The 19356-nt window shown below is 41.7% G+C and overlaps 1 protein-coding gene across 1 annotated transcript in view; it reads left to right on the top strand.

Moving 5' to 3' along the window:
* Positions 1–19356, top strand: part of csmd2 (CUB and Sushi multiple domains 2) — an 83197-nt gene that overhangs the window by 49972 nt on the left and 13869 nt on the right. The window contains exons 27-49 of the mRNA XM_049751343.2: positions 2022–2224; positions 2347–2538; positions 2643–2781; positions 2853–3040; positions 4817–5011; positions 5283–5399; positions 5900–6013; positions 7183–7278; positions 7358–7561; positions 8066–8190; positions 9213–9309; positions 9492–9596; positions 9673–9791; positions 10098–10167; positions 11340–11456; positions 11574–11783; positions 12567–12755; positions 12823–13000; positions 13769–13914; positions 13985–14065; positions 14546–14659; positions 17541–17729; positions 18199–18345. Coding sequence (XP_049607300.1) covers positions 2022–2224; positions 2347–2538; positions 2643–2781; positions 2853–3040; positions 4817–5011; positions 5283–5399; positions 5900–6013; positions 7183–7278; positions 7358–7561; positions 8066–8190; positions 9213–9309; positions 9492–9596; positions 9673–9791; positions 10098–10167; positions 11340–11456; positions 11574–11783; positions 12567–12755; positions 12823–13000; positions 13769–13914; positions 13985–14065; positions 14546–14659; positions 17541–17729; positions 18199–18345 — 3335 coding nt within the window. The remainder of the gene's footprint in view (positions 1–2021; positions 2225–2346; positions 2539–2642; positions 2782–2852; positions 3041–4816; positions 5012–5282; positions 5400–5899; positions 6014–7182; positions 7279–7357; positions 7562–8065; positions 8191–9212; positions 9310–9491; positions 9597–9672; positions 9792–10097; positions 10168–11339; positions 11457–11573; positions 11784–12566; positions 12756–12822; positions 13001–13768; positions 13915–13984; positions 14066–14545; positions 14660–17540; positions 17730–18198; positions 18346–19356) is intronic.

A 19356-nucleotide genomic window follows, 5' to 3' on the forward strand; every position in this document is an offset into this window, starting at 1 on the left:
TTTGCGATTGCAGCTTGACTATTTTGTATTCACAGCGCTCGCCAATTCTCTCTCTGTTGCTCTCATATGAATACAAAACAGTAAAAGAAGAATCAAAAGGGAGCCAATAAATTGCATCCTCGGCTCTTTCTCTCTTCTCCTTAGTGCAAACACACGACACTTGATTGACCCGTTTTATCCAATTAAGCGGTGGACAAGAGTTGACGAATAAAACCGCACGCTATAAAGGCTTCATTATCCAACTTTCTATTATTGTGCAATTTGCACACTGGATGAGCAATCCTTTTCCTTGAAGAAATATGTTGCCTTTCTTCCAAGCACATCCAATTACGTGTGTCCAGAGCAAACATTTACACTAAATTGGACTCTAACGCATCCTTACCCGGTTAGTACAAATATGACTCCAAAAAGCCCGGCACAGTTTTTCTCTCTGTTCTTAGCAAAGCGCCCCAAGGTGGTTTTCTATATCACATCTTACTTTTTTGGAGAACCACTCAAGCAGAACAAATTACATGGGAGAAGAACCAGTTTTTATGTTTGACTGATGAAGAGACATTTAGTAAACAGAGCCTTGATGTAATTAAAAGAGAAGTGATGCAATCCTACTACTCTTAATTTCACACTTTTGGATTAGCATATAAAATATTTAATTGATTTTATTTCCCTTTAAATCAGGGGTGTCAAACAAATTTTTTTCGCGAGCCGCATTGTCGTCATAGATTCTTTCGGAGGGCCATTGTGACTGACAACCCAAATAAATGTATGAGCACCTCATATTATATACAGTAAAAAATTTACTCGTTTTCAAATCAGACGAGTAAAAACTGGTCAAATATTAAAAAAAAAAAAAGTGAAGACAATTTGCAATTCTAATAATGACACAAATTTGATGCACAATTTGTCTTCGCGGGCCACATAAAATAATGTGCCGGGCCGTATCTGGGCCCCCGGGCCTTGAGTTTGACACCTGTGCTTTAAATGCTCCCCATTAATGTCCATTGGCGTGAATATACGTTTTGTTCCCAACTTGACAAATGGTGCCGTACTGGCCTTCACCGAGCATTGCGGAGTAGCCGCCCGTGCCTCACGCTTTGTGCAAATCGGATTCTGACACCAATTATGCTAACACGGCGGGAAGTTGTTTCTAAACGTCAACATATCAGCGGGTTGCTGGTTTCCCTATGCATCAGCTCAGCCTCGGCATTGCTTGTGTGTCGATGTATGTGTTGTTTGATTTCGAAGTAGCACTCCAAATACCTTGTGTCCACTATTCCCTTGATAAAAATGACCCGATGTTTACATAATAGTCTTGAACTTCTACATTTAGAAGAACAAAAAGTGCTGATTCAACTATATCCGCGATATCCAAGCGAGATGCCGCATTCGAGCAGTTGAGGGAACGTTGTGTCATCTTGACTGGCATTTCATTTACATCTATCAGCCAAGCTCAACATAATTTGCCTGCACCTCCTCATCTTATCCCAGGACAGCTCCTTTTTTTTTTTATTTTATGTTTATTGATTTATTTTGAAAGGGAATGAGTCAGCACAGTTGGGATTGTTATCAAGACTGACATGCTGTATAGATAAAAAAAGTTTTATTCTTAAGTAAATGTGAACACAAAGTATTGACAGCTAGTTTATGTGAAATATTTTCTCGCACATGTTCAAGACTGCAAGCAATTGAAAATCCACTGCGCTGTGACTGGCCTAGTTTTGTAATACGTTCACATCTTGTTGGCTCCAGCTGGATGATAGCCGTCTTTGGTGAAAGTGAAGAGTCCAAATTTTGACAACAACATCTTTCTTATGTAGAGGCTGAAAATTAAATGCTGCGACTGAAGTAGCTTCTTGACTGACACTGCAAAACATCCACTGAGTGCTTCGCGTCTGGTGTCTGTGATTATATTTAAAAATCACATTTGTCCCTCTCTTTGATTCCTGCCCTTCTCTTTTAAAGGTTATTTTAAACTAAATTTTTTATGCTGTGATTCATCTTAATGTGTCTTTTTCTTCCGCTAGTCTCCATTTCCTGGTTTTCCACACCGAAGAGATCCACGACGTGCTTCGGATCTGGGATGGGCCTCAGGACGGAGGGGTTCTGCTGAGGGAATTGAGCGGCTCGGCATTACCGCCAGATGCTCATAGCACTTTTAATACCATCAGTCTCCAATTCACCACCGACTTCTTCACGAGCAAACAAGGCTTTGCTCTGCAGTTCTCTGGTGAGGATCGTGACATTCATGGTGATGATGAAAGAGGAGGATTTGGATCAGACTCCCTACTGGTTAACATTTTTATAGCAATAATGCTTTCATCTCACTGAGGTTCCTTTTTACTTCTTCAGTCTCTACCGCCACCTCATGCAATGACCCGGGCATGCCGACTAACGGAACCCGCAGCGGTGACAGTAGGGAACCAGGAGACCATGTGGTTTTCCAGTGTGACCCCGGCTATATCCTGAAGGGTGCCAACAGAATCATCTGCACTGAAATCAGTGGCCGCTATTTCTGGCAACCAGACCCTCCGACTTGTAACGGTATTAAGCTTTTCAAGCATGAAAAGTGACCTGTGGCTTATAATGCCGAAGGAGTATGATTAGTCTGATTTGTGTTTGACCTAATTGTTTGAATTTCTTCAAAGCTCCATGCGGAGGCAACCTGAGTGGTCCAAGCGGGCTCATCCTTTCCCCGGATTATCCAGAACCGTACCCTCATGGGAGGGAGTGCGACTGGACTGTTACTGTCACGGAGGACTATGTCATCGCCCTCAGCTTCAACCAGTAAGATTAATTGACTGTCTAGATTGAGATACTTTAAAGCACACGATCATAATATTCTTTCATTCTAACAGTTTCAGTTTGGAGCCCAGTTATGACTTCTTGCATATCTACGATGGGCCAGATTCCCTCAGCCCTTTGCTGGGAAGCTTTTACGGCACGGACGTTCCCGAGCGAATCGAGAGCAGCTCCAACATGCTTTTCTTGGCCTTCCGCAGCGATGCCTCCCTCAGCAGCAATGGATTTGTGCTTCAGTACACAGGTTTGCACTTTGTGTACATTGTTTCTTCTCACTTCCTTTTTGGTCTGTTGAGTGGAGTGAGTGGGATTCCTCGGAAAGAATTATTGATCATTACCTACCTTGGAGGCTGACTAAATCGATGGATTGAGAAGACAAAAAGTTGGCTGCGGGTAGTGCTTAAGCTCTTTTTTTTTTGTTATTTGTTTTTCCTCTAACGGAGCACACAAGAATTGCCTCTTTCGGATCAGGTGACACAGTGAGTCATAAGGCACGGACAATCTGGTCAGGCAGGTGGACCCAGTATGAAGCCCATAAAAAAAATCTTGTTTCCACAGTAGGAAAGCATAAGAAGATAAGTTATGAATTAGCTTCCTGGTTTTAAGCAAACAGAATGGCAGAAAAGGTCAGGTCGGGGTATTTGGACAGCTAGCAAGCTAACAAGCAGTTAGTGTTTGGTCAAGGTGTCGTTAAAAATTGCAAAATCTGCCTGAGGTGCTGTCATTCTGTTTATCATGCATTTTTTTTTTTTCTGATGGGGCACTCTGGGGAAATCTATGTAGGGAAAAATGCTTCCGTGTTTGGATGACATTGGAATAACGCACACTGACATCAACAGACATACACCAAAACAAGCATCTTCACTCCTGGCGCTTGTCTCATCCATTGCCTTCCTTCACTCTTGGGCTCATTCTCATTTCACCTCACATCACATCACAAGAAAATATTTTGTTGAGTTGGTTGTAAGACAAGATCTCATCCATTTTTTTCTTGCATGTCTCAGGAAAATGTTTGCTTGGGTTAGTACGTATCTACAACTCTTAGATTTACAAGTATCATCATAATCAATCATGGCATTTACTTTAGGGACAATCTGAAAATTACACGTTAGTATCGTATTTTCCGCACTATAAGGCGCACCGGATTATAAGGCGCACCTTCAATGAATGGCCCATTTTAAAACTTTGTCTATATATAAGGCGCACCGGATTATAAGGCGCACCTTCAATGAATGGCCCATTTTAAAACTTTATCCACATATAAGATATATACATTTTTGTCCCGCAGGCCTGACTTTGGACACGCCTGCTGTAGTGGCTAAATATTGGTCCATACATAAGGCGCACCTGATTATAAGGCGCACTGTCGGCTTTTGAGAAAATTTGAGGTTTTTAGGTGCGCCTTATAGTGTGGAAAATACGGTATATGGTTGACATAATGCTCGGTGGATTCTATATTGATTTAATCAATCGAAACATCGTAGTCCATGGCAGGTGGCGGTGGAATAAGAGGAAATTGCTAGAGAAGCCCTGCTAAGATGGAGACAACCCATGCCAGGGCCTCAGGCATAATTTGCTGAGATGTATTAGTCAGATATGGAAGTAAACTTAATTATGCAGAGCTGACTTCTGGCTTCTCATTTGGATCTCCTTCACCTGAGAACAGATTGAGCAGTAAGTCTTTTTCACATGACATTGTCGGGAATGTTTGTGGATATTGTCTTCTCGACTCAAACGCACAACAAAGCTGTGCGGGAGAGAAGCTGTTGTGTGACTCAGCAGACCTTGGCCCTGACCAGTGCCATTTTCAATCAGCTTACTGTCTATCTCCAAAGGCATACACATACCTTCAGCAGTAATAGAGGAGACGGTTTTGTCAAAGGCCAAAAGACAGCCGCTGAGATAGAAAAATGGAAAAGTAAGAGAAGAAAGGAAACATGTGTAGGGGCTAGAAAAAAGGAATTAGTCCAATCTACCCTATGTGTTCAACATGGCTGATTTTTCATCGTGTTCTACACAGAGAACCCGAGGGAGTCTTGCTTCGAGCCGGGTGCGGTACGCAACGGGTCGCGGGTGGGAACCGAACTCAAGCTGGGCTCCGTCGTAAACTACCGCTGCGACAGTGGCTACACGCTAGAGGGAGAACAAACCCTCACATGCATCATGGGACCAGATGGCAAGCCAAGCTGGAACGAACCCAAACCCATCTGCACTGGTAAACACTGACATCTGGAGACAGTCCGTGGCACACACACACACGCATACACTCCTTACTAATTCGTATAGATTTATCTCATGTAAACATTCACTTAAGACGATGTTTTTTTTCACTCTGGCAATTTTTACACTTAAAGCCAAATCAGATAAGAAAAAGTCATTCTTGATGGGCAAGCAAAGAGGAAATTAATCGAACGTTACAAATTCACTTTTATTCTGTGCTTACCATTTCATCATTGTTGATCTTTATCAAATTCTTTTGGCTTTAGCACTTTGTGGTGGACAGTATTCTGGTTTGGAAGGAGTGGTCCTGTCTCCTGGTTACCCTGGCAACTACAGCAGTGCAAGGATATGTCTTTACTCGGTGGTTGTTCCTCAAGATTATGGTAAGATCATTTTTATCATATTGTGGCACTTGTCACTCACTTCAGCATTGTCATCTTCCTAAGAAATGATTCCAAGACCTAAGAATAATTATTACTGCGATTCATTGGGGGATTTTTCAAAAAATGTAGTCAGAGATGATTTGGTTTAATCCATTGACGATCATTTAATGGGGTCTGCTGAAGCACGATTATTCCGGTCTGGCAATTGTTGAAAGGCACTGACCTCTGGCGCCCTTTCATTCTCTCCTGCAGTTTCCTATATCCTTTTTGTTCTTGTAAAGCCGACATAGATTAAATCTGATAGGTTAAATATGTTCCAACAGGTTTAAAGGATGAAGGCGACGTTACATAGATATAGTCGCTGTCATTGTCAGAAAACCTTTAATCTGCTGACAAATCACTGAACCGAGCTTTTTTAATATTCCCTTTGGTCACACCAAACGTGTGCGGATTTAAATTATGTATATTTCTAATTTCGCCATCTGTATATTTTTCTCTAGTGGTCTTCAGCCAGTTTGCATTCTTCCAGACAGCCTTGAACGATGTCGTGGAAGTTTTCGATGGGCCGACGCAGTCTTCTCGTGTTCTTAGCTCCTTGTCTGGAGCGCACACAGGTAACATATGTAAATCATGACAGGATTCTTGCAATTAACTACCCAGCATGCCCTTGGGGTCTCAACTGTGGCACCCGAGTCGTCATGACTCATGACACTGGAGAATATATGCGGCTGGAGTTCTCGTATGATGCAACTGATATACAGGAACAGATATATTAAACACAGACTACAATGACAGGCATGGGTTTTGGGAGATACCCAGACACACATAGCGTGATGTTTCCTCAGGGGGTTAAGCATGTCTGCCTCCCCACTGCAGTGTGACAGCAAGCAGACACGGTGTAATGAGATCCTCCGCTGAGAGGCAGTCGGCAGCTTGAGCACCAAAGACTGAGAGGCACTGATACTCCAGCATGATAGCATGTTCTCGCATCTCTGTGAGAAACATCACAGGGATTTACCGTATTTTCCGGACTATAAGGCGCACCTTCAATGAATGGCCCATTTTAAAACGTTGTCCTTATATAAGGCGCACCGGACTATAAGGCGCACCATTAATGTATCATGTCAGATTTTTAATCCAAATCAAATCATTCTCCATTTTGTCTTTTTTATTTTAACTTCAGACACAGCAAATTATATTATAATCACAAAATAATGATCCATAGTCTTTTTGATTCATGATTCATAGTCTTCAGCGGGCTACTTATGATTGATTTCATGACACAATGGTTTGGGCCAGTTTAAATTTAGGAATTTGGTCCATATATAAGGCTTTTGAGAAAATTTTAGGTTTTTAGGTGTGCCTTATAGTCTGGAAAGTACGGTAATTAAGATGCGGGGCGGGGGGAAAATTGTCAAATTGTAACACTTTTGAATCATTGTTACTATTCATTTCTGCTCTTAACTTGATGATAACTTGATTGAGCGCATTGTAGTTCACTCTTGATTTTGGTCTTCTAGTGAGCCATGGCTCAGGTGCTGACATTCAAAGCTCTCCTGAATGTGTCGAATGTCCTTTAAATAATGTCGACATGGCCCAAAGCCTTGCACGATATCGGTGATAAAGCCGAGCCTGAATTGCGTTCTGTATTTCACACTCAACCGAGTGAAACCGGGAGAGATGAGAATGTGCAGCACTCACGCATATACAGTATGCACTGAGGGCACTTAGTGCATATTGCAAATTGTTTTTTTTTTTTTTTTTGGTTCACTCCCTATCTTAGGCGAGTCTTTGCCGTTGGCGACATCCAACCAAATCCTGATACGCTTCACCTCGAAAGGTCAATCCAGCTCGAGGGGATTCCACCTGGTCTACCAAGGTGAGCGAGTGTATATGAAATATTGTTTCTTTCAAATGACACCGGTAATCTTTAATGTGCCTTCTTTTGCTCGACAAAGCCGTGCCACGCACCAGCGCAACCCAGTGCAGCTCGGTCCCCGAGCCCCGGAATGGCAGACGAATGGGCAATAATTTTGCCGTTGGCGCTGTGATTCGCTTTGAATGCAGCCCAGGTTATGTGCTCGAGGGATCGGCCGCCATTGAATGTTTGACAGTGCCCAACGCGTTGGCACAGTGGAACAGCTCCATCCCCAGCTGCATAGGTAGGACATGGATCTTGTACACACACAAGCATTGCCTGTAAATCCAATATCAATCCATCCAGCATGCTGGCAGGCAGTTTAGAAGTAAACCTCAGCAGAAAAACAAATATGGAGGAGTCCACATGCTCAGAAACACGGCATCCCACAAACACACACAAACAGGAAGCTGTGACAGATGCCCTGACCAGATGTTTGTTTGATGACTGTTTTTTTTCTCGCTTTAGTGAAACAGTGTGATGTGATTTAATAATTCTGGAAGTATCACTTAAAATTAGATATTGTGCATTTTTAGGATTATATGATTTTTAATGTACCGTATTTTCTGGACTGTGCACCTTATAGTCCGGAAAATACGGTACTTAAAAATCCACCATGCGCCATAAAATAAGGTGCACTGTATATATGGATGTCAAATTAAATTTGAATAAAATTTGAAAAGCACCTTGATGCTTCCTCCATCGGGAAATTTCCCAAAGTAGAGCTCTCTTCTGCTTTCTTCTACAGTTCCATGTGGAGCTAATCTTACCCATCGTACCGGGACTATTTTATCACCCGGGTTTCCAGAGCCTTACCTCAACAGCCTCAACTGTGTCTGGAAGATTACCGTTCCTGAGGGATCAGGAATTCAGGTTTGATTTCTATTTTTATTTAGAGCTAAGGGTCATGAAAAGAAAAAAAGATTGTAAAAAAAAAATTCCTTAACCTTCAAGAAGAGGAAATAAATGTGGATAAGATTTGGTCTTGGTTTTACAAAATTTCAGTAAATGGCCAGACAACAGCCCAAGCACGGTAATATGTAATTAGCTGACTAAGCACTAATTAACAGCTAATTAACACAATTACAATTGCAGTTCTATATGCAAAGGAGGAGAACTCGAACTCGAAACAGGCTGATTTTGCAAATAGCCATATCGAATTGGATTAGAATGCACCTGTGATAAATGTATCTTCACATTTCTCCTCACTTAGTCGTCTTTGCCGGAGTTTGTCGCATCGTCCGCTGGGGTTTTGCCAGATGGAAAGTTTCGTGCCATACAGTTTAGCTGCTGGAGCTAATGACCTCAGTGCTGTCCCTTAGCTATTAGCTCCCGCCACCCCACCTGAATATCTGTGGGTCAGAAATATGACACAACAGCCTTAATATCGATGTAGTACACACATCAGTTGTGTGTTTGTGTGTGTATTTCCTTTCCATCCACAGGCCTCCATTTCTGCTTTGAAAAGGCGATGTGCCAATTCATTGGGTTTGCTATTCTGTCTCATGTAATCCTCTCTTCTGTTATATTCCCGAGTCATTGTCCCCGTTTCCATTGTCTCAGTCACGTTTTTCACGTCTTACGGAGAAACACAAAAAAGCACGTTTTCATTTGTGTATCCGCACAACACAATAGGGCTGATGCAAGAGTCATGTATTGAGTCAGACGTTTAGACAGTGTGTCTATGCTACTTAAAGTTAAGTTTGTCAAACAAAAGAACCATTGAACCAACAAGCCGTATTTTTATGATTATAATCCACTCTTAAAATCTTTTATTTTTCTAAAAAAAAAAATAATGTTGCTGGGGTTGTTTAATTTTCTTAATGTATTTAAAAAATAAATAAATAACTTTTTAAAAAGACAAAACTCATGCATTTCAACTCTACTTTTTTCAGATCCAGGTCATCAGTTTTGTCACAGAACAGAACTGGGACTCATTGGAGGTGTTTGATGGAGGAGACAACACTGACACCTTGCTTGGAAGTTTCTCAGGTATGACTTGCATTGATTTGTAGCCATGTTTTTTTTTTCTGTTTATTGGTGATCAGTTTTGTGTTGATCGTTATATGCGACACATAATTTTCCTTTTTTTTTTGTAATTAACTCGAGCACTTAGTCATGGTCAACCTAAGAGATAAGATCCCTTAATACATGTAATTTATTTTCTCCCCAAGGCACGACAGTTCCAGCCCTCCTCAACAGCACTTCCAACCAGCTATACCTCCATTTTTTCTCCGATATTAGCGTCTCTGCTGCCGGATTCCGTCTGGAATACAAAAGTAAGTTAAAAATATCGCCAAGAGTGTAAAATCTTATTAACGCTGAAATCATTTTTTTTATCTTTCATCCTTTCAGCCGTGTCACTGACCAACTGCCCTGAACCGATCATTCCGATGAACGCCAATAAAATCGGGGAGCGTCTTCAAATGAACAACGTGGTGTCTTTTCAGTGTGAACCCGGATACACGCTGCAGGTAAAATCACTAATCACACTTAAAACCCATAAATTTCCCAAAATCCAGTTTAAGGTAAAATACGGAAAAGGCGAACTCCCAGCACCTTCCCAATCGTTCTTTTGTTTTAATGCGGTTGCAGTTACCCCCTTACATCGATCTTTTGTCACTTCAGATAAATTTAGTCATTTAGTCGCTGCGTGAAGTCATTTGGAGACAACGGGCAGCTGTTTCAGACAATTAGAGGAGCAGATGTGAGTGAGTGCAAATTAATTCACGGCCGGCCGCTTGTATTTTCTCTCTGCATATGGCCTGCCTACCTTCAAGGGGAATTCGCACATCACCTGTATGCCTGGAACCGTCCGAAGATGGAACTACCCTCCGCCTCTATGCATAGGTAAGAATTCCTATTTCCATCCACATTGAGTCCTTTTAGTCTTTTTCTTTGGACTGACAAGTTTTCCTCAGGGATCGCACTCTCCTTTTGCTCTCCAGATCGTTATTTAAAGCGCTACAAGGCCAAAATAACATTTTCAAGGCTTGTGATCTTGGCTGCAGCTTTACGTTGTCACTTGAAATTCAACTTTGGTCTTATGCTTATCCCTCAGGGTAGTGCAAATGAAAATGTTGATACTCTTGTTAGCCCAAAAGATAAAACAACAGGGCAGTTGAGGTTATTTAATCCAGCGTTAATCCATTTCAGTGGAGAAAAAATCCCGAGGCATAACACCAAGCAAAAAGTACGAATACTAAAATCACAATGACCTTTCATTTGACTAACCCTTGATTAATTGTTCCGCCTCTCACAATCAGTCACAATACTATAAAAAAACATAACCTTGATTAATAATTAAGAATAAATCTGGACTAATTAATCAAAATTAGGTGATTTCCTGATGACCTCTCAAGGCGCACAATTGTGCCCCGGTTGGAAATCACTGATGAATCCAATGAATCATGCGAAAGTGCCGTGACAAAAAAAAAAAATTCCATCTTAGCCAACGATTGCTTCAAGTCTGGGGAATTCATATATCTGCATTTCCTGTTTGCAAGCATCCATACGGCATACGAATCGGAGCCGTTATTTATTCCTGAGAGAAAAATAGTGCTATATCGCCCGCATTTTTTCCCCTCTGGGTGACTCTCCTTTGTCTTAAGTAGGCTGTTTTTCTAATTTATTTTCTTCTTCCTCCTCACAATTCTTTTTTTTTCTTCCTTCACCCTCACCACTCACTGTTTTCTGCTTTCGTCAGCTGATGCTTTTAACATCAGTTTAACGCCCTTTCATCTTATTTCAGGGCTACTCTCGTTTCATCTTTCTTGATACCATCATCACTTTTTATTTCCAACTATTGTGAGTCCTCAACCTGGAATTCAAGTCAAGGAAATTGTACCCACCGGTGGCTTAAGATGAAAGAAACACTGACAAAATAGCTGACGAATGCGCCACCATGACATCCAGATTGAAAAAAAAAAAAATGCAACGCGTGCAACACTGCTTAAGAACTTTGTGAAATAAATTCACATTTATTGTAACGTAAATGCTAATATGATTCTGCCTTACACCAGCCCAATGTGGAGGAATTCGGGAGGAGATGGAGGGCATGATACTCAGCCCCGGTTTCCCTGGCAACTACCCTAGCAACAGTGACTGCACATGGAGAATCTACCTGCCGGTTGGTTACGGTAAGAATCAATGACCCCTAAAATGTTTTAAAATGACTCGGAGTGTTCGTAATGTACTAAAACTCGTTTATATAATAATAGATTACGAAGAAAATAATTGTGTTCTGTTCTTTCCAGGAGCCCACTTACAGTTCCTTAATTTCTCCACTGAAGCAAATCACGATTTCCTGGAAATACGCAACGGTCCTCTGGACACGAGCACCGTCATTGGACGATTCAGCGGGCAGGATGTTCCTTCCTCGCTTCTCACCACCTCACACGAGACCACCGTTTATTTCCATAGCGACCATTCTCAGAACAAACCAGGGTTCAGGTTCGAGTACCAAGGTAAGTGTCCTTGAGGTTGAAGAACTTTAAAAGCCGAGACCTGGAGTTATTTTTTTGAACTGTCTGATTTAATATGCACTTCATATTTTAATGAACATAATCACTAGGATTAATTTTTGCTAATTGTGGAAGCGACTTGGTCTCAGTATTGAGAGTTAATTTCTACTGCCGAGCTCGATATAGCTCATAATCACTTCAGTGTAGTTTAGCCCAAGTACGTTTAATATATTGAGCTATTTGCCTGGAAAATGATAAAACTGTCATAAAAGGGAATGATGAGTAATGACTTGTAAAGGCAGACTGCCATGTCATAATTTCTCTTCCCTCACCCTGTCAAGTTAATTTAGTAACTATCCGCATTTTAGGTTTTTAATCACCTTAGAACAGACTGTTGATCACTTTTTTTAGAAAATATATTTTTTTTAGCTTTGGAATGTTTAATGACAACAACCGCATCTGCACGTAACATTGGCAAGTGGAAAAATAGCAATGCATATTTACATAATTCGATGTAAATTAGCATATAAATCAAACATTATATTTGCAAATACCCCTCTTTGCAGCATTTGCATGAGATATCTCTTACAATGGGGAATCTGTGATGCGTAGAAATCAATTTCTTCTGTCACATTTACATCCTGGCTCTTTCAGACTCAACCCTTGCTCCACATTTGTCTCCAAAGCGACTTTAAACGGCTCAAGCCAAACACAGAAGAAGGACTTTGGAAGCAAACAAAAACCCTGAATAAAAATTAAATTCGAATATCCTTGCCTTGTCGACAGCTTATGAACTACAGGAGTGCCCGGATCCAGAGCCATTCCGCTACGGTGTGGTCGTGGGGGCGGGCTTCAACGTGGGCCAGTCCATTTCCTTCGAGTGTCTACCCGGATACCAGCTGGTGGGACATTCCATCCTAACCTGCGAACACGGCACGACCCGGAATTGGGACAACCCTTTCCCTCGCTGTGAAGGTAGGCGTATGAGAATTATTTGAATGTACGCAGAGTCATTAAAGTTCTTAATTTTTCAATATCTCAGTGCCTTGTGGTGGAAACATCACATCGGACAACGGGACCATCTTCTCTCCACGCTACCCAGAAAAATACCTCAACTCTGCCGATTGCTCCTGGTTGATCACCGTAGCTCCTGGTTTTGGAATCATGCTCAACTTCACCCTACTTCATGTCCACGGCCCGCACGATTTCATAACTGTTTGGTATGGAATAACGTCAGTGGCAACACATGTTTTGTTTTGGCTGTGTTGAAGGGCAAAAGGTCATTTAATCATCTGTCTGCATGGCTGACATTATCAAAGACGGGATTTTGCACTCCCTAGAAACCTCGTGTTTCATTTTCATTGCCAGCCAACCTGGCAATATAACGACAATGGCTTTCGCTAAATTTTCCATCAGGTGCTCATTTAACCAAGTGAGTAGATTTTAACTCAACTGAGCTTTTTTTCTTGCCAAGTTGTCTAGCAAAAATAAGTCGAAAACCATTTTTCTACTGTGCTACTTTTTTATAAATGGCCCGACTGAATGGATGTTTTTCAGTAGGGTCCCATAGAGCCAAGATGTGGACTATCATGTTCCCCAGTTTCAACTCGCCTCCTCTGTGTATCAAGCCACTGAATTACCGAGCCAAGGAAATGGGTCCCGTAATGGTAACTTGGCCGGAGCGCAGTCAGGCAGCGGTCCCGAGCCAACCATTTCCAGAGCTGCTTGTAATCTCCCATGCACACTCTGACAGCCAAAGACAGATGGTTTTTAAACTGAATGGTCGCCGCATAATTCCGGGAGCTGTCTTAATCGGCCATCCTTGCGTCTCGGGACAGCTCAGATCGCGCCACGGTTTCCAAATGCATTCCCATCGGATGCTAGTTAGTAGCCGCAGTCCAATTCAGATCAGTCATTGTATGCTCAGATGCGGTCCTACAGTGGCTTGTAATATTTCACACTCTCTGATAAAGCTTTGTTGTCTTTAGGGACGGCCCACAAGAATCAGCAAGGAAACTCGGTGTGTTCACTGATGGAGAGCCCAATGATCCTCCGAGGAGCACATCAAATCAAGTCCTGATCCGTTTTCGAAGCAACACGGAGAAAGGTGGATTGTTTCGCATCAACTATCAAGGTAGGGAGTTCTTTATGAAATGTACATTGTTTTTATGGTGACTCATTATTTTTCTTTCTTGCCAATGAAGCTTATAGGCTGCAGTTCTGTCTGCCACCGACCATCATTCCCAATGCAGAGATCCTGATGGCTAGCAAAGAGTTTAAAATAGGTAATAGTTCATTGTTATTGATTACCGTATTTTCCGGACTATAAGGCGCACCTAAAATTTTCTCAAAAGCCGCCTTATAGTCTGGTGCGCCTTATATATGGACCAAATTCCTAAATTTAAACTGGCCCAAAGCATTGTGTCATGAAATCAATCATAAGACTATGAATCATGAATCAAAAAGGCTATGGATCATTATTTTGTGATTATAAAGTAATTTGTTGCATCTGATGTTGAAATAAAAAAGATAATGATTTGATTTGGATTAAAATCTGACATGATGCATTAATGGTGCGCCTTATAGTCCGGTGCGCCTTATATAAGGAAAAAGTTATAAAAGGGCCATTCATTGAAGGTGTGCCTTATAGTCCGGTGTGCCTTATAGTCCGGAAAATACGGTATTTGCTTTTTCACAGTGATCATTTTAGAGTCATTTTAAGTATGGTCCATAAATTAATTCGTCCTCCACCTCTGTCTGTCCAGGTGACATTGTGCGCTACAGATGCATCCCAGGCTACCAGCTAAGCGGCAATGACATCCTCACTTGTCGCTTGGGGGCACACTTAGAGTTTGAAGGACCTCTACCGTCATGTGATGGTGAGTCACTTGGAAAAAAAAATAGCAATAGGCAGAATCAAGGCTACACAAAAAAAAAAAATGGATTCACGCACTTCCAGTCAGAAGTCAAGTTTCCAAGTCCCGTGGGTTTTGCATCGAGCCTGCAGTCATAGTGGGAAAGCTTCATACCGGTTTGGTGGAACCTTTCATCTCCGCAGATGATGCTTGGTTCCCGCGAGACTTAGAATTGCTGCCGTGTCGCTCCCTCCGTGCTGAAAATGATCCTCCCAAAGGACCTTGTAGTTGCACCCTTATCATCCCCATTGTACCCATCACTTTTCCTCAGGGTAGGAAGAAACTGGTGCCTCCACCTTTTTTACATATTTTTTATAAATACTCGACGAGTGACAAGTTTTTTTCAGGATTTGGGCTAAATCAATTTTGGCAGCAGTTTGACGAGGATGACTGAGAACAGGACAAGGAGTTTGGAGCCAAGGAGAGGACAAGGAGAGACTGAGCTTGGAATGCACAGCTCATTGAAATGCACGGGACATTCCGGCTGCAGCTGCACCTATCAAATCATCGCTTCTGGCTCTCATGAGCGCCCCCCTCCCACCCCTTGGACATTCACGCACATACATGACAAACCCAGCTCTCCTTGTGTCTCGTCAAAGTAATGAATGATATCACTGCGGTGGTCCCCTAAAGAGAAATGCCAGAGCTTCCATCCTGTTCTGCAGTGCTGTTTGCCCCTCGCTATCGTCTCTCATCCTCTGCATTGCCCCCCCACCCAACCCGCCATCCCCCTCTTGCAGTTCCTGCCGACTCACCAGCATCACACTTTGCGACTCTTGTTGCGTAACACACCTGTTAATCTCCCGCGTGCTATTTATTTTTTTTTTTTAAATTACATTATTTTGACATCTATCAACGGGTTCTTGTCCGACTTGAGGGAGATCGAGCTAAATGCAGTGACACACATTCACTTCTCTTCTTTGTATTAAGTCCAGGGGAACCGTTGCCAGACATGAGTGGCTTTTGAGTAACACTTATTCAATCCACCCTCTACTTAGCTTTCAGGCTCCCTTTTTTATTCCACAGATTATTCTTTTTTTAACCCCGCCCCCTTTCTTTAAATCCCAAAGGAAGGATTACAGCTGCCCCTTGCTCAGTCCATCATTGTCGTCCATGACTTTGTGCAGTTAGGTCCTGATTCATGCTAATACACATGTAGTGGTCCATTCGCTTCAATCAGCTCCTTATCACCTTTCTGCACATGATAATTAAATTCTAAAAAAAAAAAAAAGGAGACAAGAATACCGCAGCGGTTAAAAGGCTTAATATACCCGTGATTGCCGGACGTGTGAGCTCGTTCCGCAATTGTGTGCTGAGGCTATAAATATACAAACTGCAGCGTTTGCTTGCTTGCGGAACGGAGCAGACAAGGGGGATCCTTTAATTTTAGCATGAATGAGGTCACTGAGAGCAAACCTTAACTGAGCGTGTAATGAATGCATATTTTTTATAGTCTACATATGAATCGTATTTAATCAATCTCTGTGTGCTGCATGTTTTTTGTAGTCTTCTTACAATTTTATTACCGTATTTTCCGCACTATAAGGCGCACCTAAAAACCTCCAATTTTCTCAAAAGTGCGGATTATAATCCGGTGCGCTTTATTTATGGACCCGTATGGATTCGTGGATGAGGACTAATTTATTAAAGTAAGCTTTACGTGTTTATTTTGTGTGTTGTGTGATATTAACGTTTGAACTAGGTTGAGTATTGATATATTGATATTGTTTTCACTATTTCGAGTGTTAATATATTATGATTGCATTAACGTTTGAGCAACGTTGAGTTATTTATTCTATGCGCCTTATAATCCGGTGCGCCTTATATATGGACAAAGTTTTAAAATGGGCCATTCATTGAAGGTGCGCCTTATAATCCGGTGCACCTTATAGTGCGGAAAATACGGTACGTCTTCTGCTTCAATGCTATTATTCAGAGTGGTAAATAAATATCAACCAATATTCAGATTTTCATGCTTGGATTGGAAGCTCCCGATTGGTTGACGGGTTGCTGTAATTATGCTCCAAAGACCTTTCCTCACTTTCCCCCCTTGGAGCTTTTGAGACATGCAGACAGACACAGACAATGTGAAGGAAATGTTTTGTACACATGAATTTCCATCATGTTTTATACATATCCCTGGGTGAACACTTCAAACATACATAGATCAACAATTTGCATAATTTATGATAATCTTCACGTCTTTCTCTGGTTTGAGATTTGCAGCTATTGAGTATTCAAGGTAAAGCACCATGACACTGGCAGTCATTTGCAATTCAGCCAACGACACACTTGACATTGTAAGATTTCCTCATGCAATAAATCCCACTTAGTCGGCACGCCAAGAATGATAAGAGGTAACATTTTTAATAATTTGTAAACACTTTTGAACCAAAGCAGTCCAGCATTTTCTTTTAATACTTATGTTTTTTAGAAAGCAAACACGTGTAACAAAGAGGGTCCATAAAAAAAAAAAACACACATTGGACTTGGAAACCAATTAGCAAATTGATGTGACCTGTCTCGACAAATATTGCTTCCAGGCAGCATTGACTAGACATCGGTTTAAATAGAAAAGACGAGATTTTTCCTCAAGGCTTTCCATGAATAAGAAAGAATAACTGATATTTCTGCACTTGCCTAGGAGACAAATTTGTGTTTGTAATAATTATCGAATTACAATAGCACTTCAGGCAACACTGATTCGCCCTCCAACAGTATTATGGATCCACCCGATTTAGTACTTCAAGATCAATTCGGTTAAACTACTAATGAATAAACATCCATTACAATGTTCCCTGTGTCTAAATCTTTTTTTTTTTCTTGTCTTGTTTTGACTCATCAGTGACCTGCCCCATGAATGAGGTATTGACAGCATCCACAGGGGTCATCATGAGCCAATCACCAGGCACCGGCTTCCCTCATTTTGAGTCGTGTTCGTGGGTCATCAAAGTGGAACCCGGATACAACATCACGTTTACCATCGAGCATTTCCAGACTAGTCGTCAATTTGACGAGCTTGAAATTTTTGACGGTGAGATTCCGATCATTTTCGACCGACATATGTACTTTGAATGTTTACCTAACGTGATTGACAGCATAATCAATTAAAGGTTGAAATGAACTCACATGGTCTTTCCTCTACATCTGCTTTGCGCATTTACTTGTAATTACGAAGGCAGTCAGCAAAGCCTGGCAGGCCTCTCGCAGTAAATGGTGGTCGTATACGCAAGACTTGCTGATTAGTGTTTTTTATGTATTTATTTTTTGTAAAGCAAAAAAAAAAAGAGGACATTTGCTAACCTTGGGGCTGCCAAACCAATTACTGAATGTACTTTTTTCGCCTCTTCAATCAGAAGCGGAATATGTTTTTATTTGATTATTAGTGAAACTAAAAACTGTTCCTGCGCTCATGAAAATAGAGTACAACATGTGACTGTTAAAAGAAATTGGTCAAATATAGAAAAGTGAAATTGAATTTGTCGATCGGTCTCTCAATTTAGGTCCTTCAAGACAGAGTCCTCTTCTGATTACCCTGAGTGGAAACTACTCCAATCCACTCAGCATCACCAGTTCCAATAACAAAGTCTACCTTCACTGGTCCTTCGATCACACGACCAGCCACAAAGGTTTCCGCATACGCTACTCGGGTAAGAAGTGTCAGATTTGGATTTGTTAGTTGTGTTTATATGTCATTTAATGAATCCAACTAGATCCCAACAGCTATGTCGCCATGGCAACCGAGCATGGCTGGAAATAAGTTGAGCCGTATTCAATATCACCTGTATAACTGGCAATGAATTGTGACTTTAAATATTTAAAAGATTCCCTCAGCTCTTTATCAACACTATTCTGCCAGATTGACGAATCATTTTTTTCATTTTTTGCTCTCCGGCTTCCCATCCGGGTGTTGGTGCTATCATTCCTGTACTCCCCCCCATCCCTCCCTTTACCTCATCTTTCAATTTCTACTCACCGATGATTGACTTTGCCATCGCAGGTTCCATGACAGATGGATAGATTGATTGCCAAGAACCTGCAATTTGCAATAGTCAACATGAAAGTACCGTGGTGGCGAGGGAGAAACAGATGGCGCCGGAGGATTTGGCCTACACGCCTCTTTAGCAATCCGTCAGTTATTGCATTAGCAAGAGGCAAACATCTCCTTGAGCACTTTGCCATCACGGCCTCCATTCTTAACATGTCACCTTTCATTGTGTGCCACCGGTGCCTCATAATGCACCTGACGATCTCCGCTCTTATCTCTTTTGTGCTTCATACACCCCCCCCCACCCCCCCACCTGCCCATTACCTATTCCTATCCTCTCACCTGCCCCTGTCGATCCGAGTCCTTTGACTGCAAGGATGATTGAAAAGAGACAAGATGTGTTCTCGGAGGCAAAAGGGAGAGGAGGAGGAGTCAGGATAACAGAAAGGCAGACAAATGAGATTGACAATGATTGAAGTGGAGAATTTAAATTAGATCCCAAGACTTTACTCAGGGTGAGTGACAGAGGGCCAATATAATGTGCAGATAGCCCGTCTATGAGGTTTTCTTTGCTGACCTGAATCATGTACGATTATTGCGGCCCCAGATAAGGCAAATAAACAAAATCAGTGCTTCGATTATTGTGTGCCCATTTATTATACCGTATTTTCCG

Source organism: Syngnathus scovelli, chromosome 19 (genome assembly GCF_024217435.2).
Source record: "Syngnathus scovelli strain Florida chromosome 19, RoL_Ssco_1.2, whole genome shotgun sequence".
In the NCBI taxonomy this organism is placed as follows: domain Eukaryota; kingdom Metazoa; phylum Chordata; class Actinopteri; order Syngnathiformes; family Syngnathidae; genus Syngnathus; species Syngnathus scovelli.